The sequence below is a fragment of the Microcaecilia unicolor genome, chromosome 2 (genome assembly GCF_901765095.1).
Source record: "Microcaecilia unicolor chromosome 2, aMicUni1.1, whole genome shotgun sequence".
Lineage (NCBI taxonomy): Eukaryota > Metazoa > Chordata > Amphibia > Gymnophiona > Siphonopidae > Microcaecilia > Microcaecilia unicolor.
The window spans coordinates 456,225,705-456,234,884 of NC_044032.1; the positions used below are offsets into that span (position 1 = coordinate 456,225,705).

The 9,180-nt window shown below is 40.2% G+C and overlaps 1 protein-coding gene across 5 annotated transcripts in view; it reads left to right on the forward strand.

The window, feature by feature from the left end:
- EXOC6B (exocyst complex component 6B) overlaps positions 1-8,708 on the forward strand; it is a 1,013,473-nt gene extending 1,004,765 nt beyond the window's left edge. For 3 of the 5 annotated variants that reach the window (XM_030190961.1, XM_030190964.1, XM_030190965.1), the window contains one exon: positions 6,370-8,708. In XM_030190961.1, the coding sequence (XP_030046821.1) occupies positions 6,370-6,496 (127 nt within the window). In that variant the 3' untranslated portion in view covers positions 6,497-8,708. Of the gene's footprint in view, positions 1-3,622; positions 3,635-6,369 lie in introns of all 5 variants that reach the window. The other 2 variants (XM_030190960.1, XM_030190962.1) reach the window with 1 other exon arrangement.
- The last annotated feature ends 472 nt before the right edge of the window (positions 8,709-9,180 follow it).

Genomic DNA, 9,180 nt, shown 5'->3' on the forward strand with positions numbered 1-9,180 from the left:
TGCTTGCTCAGGTGCAGTGTTGGTCTTTGGGAATTTTGCAGCAGTCATTGGCCAGTATTTCATTCTGGTCTAAATGGCATGGGGGCCATTTGTGGTGCACCATCTTCTTTGTGGTTATGCACGTTTTTCTGCCAATGTGGCTGCCCATCGAGAGTGGTTACCAGTTAGCCATACTTTGCTTGTGCAGCTGCTAGATGCTTTGCCTGATGTCTGCTCATTTCCTTACAAGACTGCTTTATTTTGTGTGGCTTTTGCGGTGGCTTTCTTTAAAGTGCTGCATGTTGGGAAGTTGGTGGAACCTGGAGCTAGAGATTTGGGGGAGACTGGTTTATTGCTCCGTGATGTGCGCCTTGGGGAGCATGGTCACCATCTGTTGATTCGTAGCTCCAAGATGAATCAGTTGGGCATGGGTGTATTTGTGTTCTTACATTGTTTTCCAGTGTTGTGGTTTGTCTGGCATGGTGTGTGGTGGATTATCTGCGCCTCCATCCTACTGGGGGACTGTATCGGCTATGCATTGTAACGGGTCTTCACTTACTCGTTACCAATTTGCTGTTGTGTTGAAGCGTGTGCTGTTTGTGGTTGGGAGGAATCCAGAGTTATATGGTATCCACTCCTTCTGTATTGGCGCAACGTCATCTGCTGCTTGTAGGGGTGTTTCTCCCTGGTTGCTTCGGTGCGTGGGATGGTAGCATTCAGACTGCTACAAGGGGTATGTGCAGGAGGGGTATTGTTAATAGGGTGATGTTAATTGCTTGTCTTGCAGTTTCTAGTCCAGATTCCTTACTGGTGGATCTCTGTGTCTGGATTTGTGGGCACACTGGGCTCGAATCTGGGTTGTGCTGTCTTGTGAATTCAAATTCGTTGGCTCAGACTTTGTGACATGGTGTAGGATCAGCTCTTGCCCACTTTATTGCAGGCTCGCTGTTTTTTGTCTGCTTTGTTGGCATTGTACATTTGGGGAGTAATGACCTTTGTTCTGTAAAAGGGGTGGATTTAATTCAGGAGATGAATAGGAGTTTGTTTATGGCCCACTGTTATTTCCCCTCCACATGTTGTGTAGTCTACCATTATTCCACATTTAGTGTGACTGGGGGGGGGGGGGGGGGGAATTAAGAATGTGAAGGCTCTGGATAATTTGGATAAACGAATCAACGCTAAGGTGTCTCATTTTGTAATTGCTCTATATGGTCTGGTGCTTTCTCATGCTATAATTACAAGGGATTGCCCTGGGTTGTTTCATAGGAATGGCATCCACATTGGATTGGACATTTTCTTGAGTGATTGTCAGGATTTGTTGGAGGCTTATTTTTGGGCAGACAGGCCGCAGCACTTTCTGTTGAGGAGTGGTGACGAGTAAAGATAGGGAAGAAGTACAGACGTTGACATGTTTTTGACATTAATGCTAATGAGGGCTTTATGAAGACCCAGGGATTCGTATCTCATGTGCAACACTACCATCGGATGGGCACGACCCTACGGCACTGCAGGCCGTGCATTGGGATGGAGATAGTGGAAGAGTATATATAAGGTTTTGGGACAGCTATTTTGGCACCAAATGGCTGTTGGAGGAAGGCTGTTTGAAATGTTGTGTGTTATTTATTGCATTGTTTGAGTTTGGGTAAGTCAATGGCCACAGCTTTATTAACAATCTGTTAAAGTACAGTTATAGTGCTATATTTTTAATTGGAGGTGCTAGTGTATGTAATGCTGAATGGAAGGATATGAGTGTCAATGTTATGATGTTATTTCTCTGTGAGGATCAACGTTTTATTTTGGGGTTGAATACAGTAGAACCAAGGGGCCTAAATTGTGAATTGGACCTGAGACCTTTTTTATGAATTCATTGTTGAAATCTTATTTGAATTTGATTTGTCCATTTTTCTGAAATCCTGTTTGAATTTTATTAATTTGCTTTGTATTCGATGCCGTGAGTGCAATGATATATTTGTCACCAATAGGAGAAATATTTAGTAGCATCTCCAATACCCTTGCCATTATGCATGAATGCAGACATGTTACTGTTGATGATTTTTTTGTGTGTTTAGGTTTTATTAATCATAAATTATTTTTTAATAATAGGACAGTTGTGATGCAGTGTATGTGCAGATATGACAAGTCTGTGTGTTTCTTCACATGAGCTCAGCATTTCATTTTTAACTAATCACACACACATTTCACATACACAATTTTGATTTCATGTTTTTTTATACATTCCTTTATCATTTTACAATCGCATTCCTTATTTTTGGCCACATTTATTTTAATGCATCTTTACAGTTCACATTACACACTTTTTTATTCATTATACACTCCATTTTTTTCTTAGAGATTACTCGGAGCCCAGTTTTTAGCTGCTGCTCTTTTTTGCACTTACGTTCAGCCCATTTTTTCTATTCATAGTAACATAGTAGATGTCGGCAGAAAAAGACCTGCACGGTCCATCCAGTCTGCCCAACAAGATAAACTCATACGTGCTACTTTTTGTGTATACATTACCTTGATTTGTACCTGTCCTTTTCAGGGCACAGACCCTATAAGTCTGCCCAGCTCTATCCCCGCCTCCCACCACCGGTTCTGGCACAGACCGTATAAGTCTGCCCAGCATGTGCTTTTCACTCATGTTCATTCATTCTTATTGAATTCATTTTCTCTTGATAGTTTCTTTTGTCCCCCTGGACCATCATCTGCCACATTTTCATATGTATCTTTTTGTCAGTTTTTGTTTTTCACATTTCACATATTTGTCACTTCATTTTTTGGGAACTCTTCTGGGCGACTTTTTTTTCAAATTCATTTATTCAGTTTATCTCTGAGTTATTTTCACACCATATGACATCATCGTTGCATGACTTTTGTATCATACTTTTATGCAGATTTCTGCTGGTCACTTTGTTCCGATGGCAATGGTGTTATTTATTACATAAGAACATAAGTGTAGCCATACTTGGTTAGACCAATGGTCCATCTAGCCCTGTATCCTGTTTCCTTGTAAACCACCCAGGATATAGATGGATGGTATATAAATATTACTAAATGAAATTATAAATCTGAGTAAACCAGATTGTTCCTGTTGTGGTGTTCTGCACCCTATGCAGACAAATGTATTAGGAACAACTGAAGAGTGGGTGATGTACAAGATAATTTAAAACAGAAAATATGTGTGAAAGGGGCATGCATTTTATGTGAAAATATGTTACTCTAAAAACAAGATCAAGTATAAGATTAAGACTGCAGCAGAGCCAAGAAAAGTGCCCACTTGATAATTTGAGACTAGTGAATTACAAATGCAACACTGGTCCCCAAGTACAGAATGATTCCTGGTTTTACAGTCAGTAAAGCAACAGGTTAAGAGCTACAAAACAAGATGAGGTGTACATATGTTGGTTTGAATAACATCACAAACCACCAAATTCCCAATTAATTTTATAATTGCCCACACTTTATAACCTTCAATATGCCGATATCCTAATAGCAATTTAGAAACAGAGATTGTTTTATTATATGGCAGTGAATTTTACAAGCCATTCAAAAACACATTTAATAAGTCGATCCAGTGTTTCTAGTTTTTAACTCTTTTTTTTTACTGGTTATTTCTTTCCTAATCCTACCTCTTTCATAGGATATCAAGAGTGTAAGTATACTGGTTTGCGCTTTGCCTGTACTTTACCCTTGCAGTGAGACAATTTTTTTAATGATATATTCAACTGGCCAAATGTGAAATTTTAAGAATGCACTCACTTCTAATTTAAATGTCTTAATTGCTGCTGATTTCTACTAAACAATACTGGTGTTTGCTGTGGTTGTTGCTAGCTAATAACATAAAGAACACCCTTCGTTGAGATTTATTGTAATCAAGGGATCCCTCCCTTGGTTTCTAATTGTTTTTTTGTTTTACTTGCTAAAATGAGAGTAGTTATAATATTTGGCATTAATTCCTTTTGCTCAGTAATTCTAAATATTCTTTTGAGGGATTTTCATCACCTCCCCCCCCCCCCAATCATAGCCATTTTTAAACACTAGGTCTTGTTTGCTTGTAAGAAAGTTTGCAGAGCTGGCGCTAGTAAAGATCACAGGGGGTATGTCCTTGAGGCAGCTCGCTTGTCGGGCGAAACATGTCGGACAGTAGAACCCCTGGGTCCGACTAGAAAAGTTATAAAAGATAAGTAAATCAATAATTATTGAAAGAACGAAAAAAAATCTAGTTGTATTTAAGGTAATACTTGTAAAGTGGACCAGTGAAGAATTGGATGCTTGTGATATCGCCATGTAAATCCTGAAAGGGTGGTAGGCGGTGAGCATCACTGAGGTCACTTGAAAAATCTGTTCAGACTGTTGATATATTGAGAAAACTGTGGAATAGAAAATTGCAGTGAATAATTTTTGTATGGAATAACGTTTAATGGACTTGAACTGGATGCTGAGAAGTTCTTATGTTATACTGTTCTGGATCCGGTAAAATTATTAAATATCTTGCCATAAAGTGAGTTTGGTGCTAACTTTAGGCATGAGCACTTAGGCCAGCTCAAAGGCTGGTGGTGTAAGTGCCGTTGCCTAATGCTAGTATTCTATAACTAATGTGTGTAATTTTACACACAGTGTATGCCGCATAGCCATATGGCAGCACTTGAATCTACACATTTTTTAAATGCCATACCCAGCACTGAAGAAATGAAAAAGTGATTACCATTGCCACTGAAAACTGACCCCTTTGAACTTGTATAGCTTGCACTTGAAAATAACATATTTGAATTCATGTAGCGCACCCTACAAAATAAAGTTGATTTTATCATCAACTATGTTGTTCAGTTAAGTAGCTCATCATGGAATGGCCCAGACCTGAATCCAATAGAAATTGTGTAGCAAGAATTGAAAACTGCATTTCACAGATGATCGACAACCAAGCTGAAAGTCAATTCTGCCAGGAGCAATGGGCATAAAATACTCAACTGCACTGTGCAAAGTTGGTGGGCACTTATTTTAAAAGGTCCATGGCCGTTATTGCTGCAAAAACAGCTTCCATCAAAAGGTGTGAAGACTTAAACTCCTGCTGCTTTAGGCCCTGATGCTCAGAAGCAAATGTGAGTGCAAGAGGCCATTAGCGCCAGACTAGTGCCTGCATTTGCTTCTGCCAAATTCTCATCCGGCGAGCGAGTGCATGCTAAAAGGGTCACCACCTATTCCTCCCCATTGCTCAACGGGAAGCGCCAACAAGGGTGCTCCTCCCACGGCAAACCCTATGCCAGCTCGGAGCTGGCGTTAGGGTTGGATCATGTGGGGGGGGGGGAGAATTAGGACTCCAACTTGTCAAACAGCCCTGGTGGTTTGGTGGACCCCAGACCTCCTCTCCCCCAAGACTTCAAGCCCTGGTGGTCCAGTGGACCCCAGGATTCCCCCCCCCCCCCAGAAACATAGGGACCTGATGGTCCCAGGCCCCCTGAAAATAAATAAAATCATGGTGGTCCTCTAGCCATGCCCCCTCCCATCCTGAGGACTAGCCCTGGTGGCCTAGCAGTGGCCTCCCCAACCCAACCCCCTCCTACCTTGACAAAGGAAGAGGGACAGAGTTCTAGTCCCTCCTCCTGCTGGGTGTGCCATCAAAATGGCAGCGCCCTGCCCGCTGCATCCTGCAATGCACTGGGCAGGGCTTAATTACCATATAAGGGAGTTTCTCTTAAGCCCTGCCCAGTGCATTTCAGGATGCACAGGGCAGGGTGCCACCATTTTGAAGGTGCGTCCAGCAAATTCGTCAAGATAGGAAGTGGTTGGAGGCCACCAGGGTTCTTCGGGATGGGGGAGACATGGCCAGGGGTGCCACTGGATCACCATGGTTTTATTTATTTTGGGGGTCTTGGATCCACTGGACCACCAGGCCCCTATTTCCTTGGAGGGGTGGGGGGTCTGGGATTCATTAGATGACCAGGGCTAGTGAGAGCCAGCGTCCTAGGTATTCGCTGAAAAGTTGTGTTTAACGCACAACTTATCAGCATATGCACCAAGTACCATCCTGCCCCTAACTCCCAAACAACTCCCTGATACTCAATGCTATAAGCGTGCCTATATTTGTATCTCATTAGCATTGAGCATTAGGGAGTTCTGGGTCACTGTTCTGGCGGTATTTCTCTGGCATTGTTTAGTATAGCGCTGGAGTTTTGAGCATCAGGGCCTTAATGTATTTTGAACTGCATTTTTAGACAGCAGAATGAAAAATCTAGAAAAGGTGTAAAGAATTTTACAGGTCACTGCGTAAGCACACACACTCTTGTATGATGAAATATAGATAATTACATTTGTGTGTGTCTGTGTGTAAATGTTGTATATGTAGACTCATTTAATTGGTTTCTCCTTTATCTTATTTTCCCTCTGTAGGATGAAAGACACTAGTCGCAGGAATAACGTCTTTGCACAATTTCGAAAGAATGAGCGGGACAAACAGAAGCTAATCGACACCGTGGCCAAACAGCTCCGCAGTCTGATCAACAGCCAACAGTCGTGAGAGAGTCTGCCCATTGTGCTGCAGCTTGGACTGGGAAATACTGGACAGTATGACCTTCTTGCACTGCACTTACATCAAAAGTGGACATGGACTTTGTTCTCTAGTTCAAATTTGTATTACTCTTTTTCTCTCTATAATATAGTATTCCTGAAGTACACCTGAATGCCAGTAGCCAGGATTATGGCCAGCCAGCCAGTCTTTGTGCATCTTGTTTGCCCCTTGCTGTGTGTACTGGTCATGGATATATATAGGATCCTTTTATTTTATAGCACTGGGGAATGGTGGAGAGAAGTGTTTTGTTTGTTTTTATTGCGTCATTTTATGTCTTCTACTGGCCTTTTCAACTTAATTGGCATATAGTGAAAAAATAACCATCTTCAAAGTCCAGGTTCTGACTGGAAAAAGAAATAAAAACTTTTTAAGTCGCATCTGCCAGAGCCAGTAAATAATCATCAAAGATGATTGTAGGAAAGATGTGCAGGAAAAAGCTGATCTGCCATTATTGTGAAATGATCTAACCATTATATACCATAGCTTTATACAGCAATTCTGCACTTGCGTGTCATATTCAAATGCCTAGGTACGGGTGCAGAGTGCTTTAATGTATATTGTTTAGTATGCCCTTATCAAAGGAGAGAAAACTATTAGATAAAGTCACTACAGTAACTTGTGTAGGTGGGAGGGCCTTGCTTTTGTTTGATCTCATTTGCCTGTCTTCCCCAACTATTGGCTTCCTTTAGGTAAGACTGTGCAGAGTATTGGCTTTGCCACCAGCCCATGAGAGTTTTAGGGGATTAGAAAGGACATTATATTGGTAACAAACTTTTTGTTTTCTTTTGTGGCGTGTGTAATGCTTTATAATAAGCAATGTTCCCCTGGCTACGCAATTTGCATGTTGAAATGCTGCTTTCTCATGACAAGGAGGGTCAGCAGTGACTACTTCATTGAATACATGGGCCAAAGAACTAAATTGCTTGTAAATTCATTCTGAAACGTAAAGAGACAAGAAAAAGAGACATTAATTTAGACTGAGTTAATATTAACACTGATTTCACAGCCGTCATCTTTCCATAGAGGGCCTTGAAAGTTTGAGCCTGTTTGATTCTACACCTAGGTCAGTAATGCAGCTAAGGTTTTGATTCTTTCACCTGCTAGTAAACAGTGTTCCTCCAGTTAAGTAGTTTGTGAGAAGTGACAGGGTGGTGCGAGGTGTGGAATATAAGTTAATAGCTAACACAGTTTAAAAAAGAAACGTTATTCAGTTTGCTGCACCTCATTCCCAAAAGTCATAATGTGGCAGCAAAAGTTCCAGAATTATTTTCCTTGTCTCTGACATGCTGTTGCAAATGCTGATAGCCAAGCACAGCACATGGGAAAATTGCAGACATTTCTAGTCTCTCTTACTTTCTAATATTGCTGCTGTGTGGGGTTGGTTACCGTACTGATGATTTTTTTCTCCTTTTTGACTAACAAGAGTGAAAGCACTAAATACCTGGGTGATGTCAGCTCTGCATCTCCAATGGTTTGTAAAAGGTGGGTCAGTGCTAGCTAGATGTAAAATAAAATAAAACACACACATACACACCAGTCAAGTTAGGTACAGCTCAAAGACATAAAGATTCACAAAGTGAGGTAACTTAATGAGATTTGAGTTAGTGTTTGTTTAAATAATATCAGTACAATACCTAATACCTGGAAGACAAATGTGTGTATGATCTTTAGGCCCAGGGAACCTTGTTCCTTGACATCTAGTTCATACCTTCCTTGGTATTGCTCCTTACCTCTTTCTCAGGTCTTCATCACACAGACAAATTAAAATTGTAAATGGACAAGACATTGATTTTGTGATTGTTTTGTCCATTTGCAATTTAGTGAACTACAATTAATTCAGAAACAATTAGAAAAAGTGTTTTAGTCTGCAATCAAAAATGAAATAGTTTTTTTTAATGTATCAATATAAATTAACCACAATGCTTCTTGACATCCAGTTTAGATTCTATTACCTCACTTTTTCACGTAGGCTCAAATACTGCCAGTTCAGTTTCTTATTCAGTAAATCATCAGCTCATCAATCATTCCATTAACCCTTTATTCAAGTGACCTCAATGATGTTCACCATCCACCACCCTTGCAGGATTTACATGGAGGTTACTAGAACATCTACCTCTTCATTGGTCAACTTTTTAAAATCGTTAACTTCGTGTGTGTGTGTGTGTGTAGATATATATATATATATATATATATATATATATATATATATATATATATATATATATATATATATATATATATATATATAAACTTTTCTTATTAATTTTATTTTACTCAATATAAATTAAGACATGGATCAATGCAAAAAAGACTTGCTTATAACATAAAGGAGGCTATTCTATAGCTTAGTGCCTCAAGCTAGATGCACCAATGCCATACACTGAAAGCCAATTCTAGAACAGCATCCAGGCACCAAAATGCCATTATAGAATACTGTTGTAAAGCCAAATTGCCACACTACGTTTAGGCACACCCATTTATGCCAGGTCAGTGACAGGCATAAATGGACATGCTTAAGTGTCCCATGTATTACACATAGCTTATAGTATTCTAGAAGTTGAATGTGCATAAGTTAGAGACATGTCTATGCCCCTTCCATTGCTCCCCCCATCTGAACACCCCCTTGCAGTTAT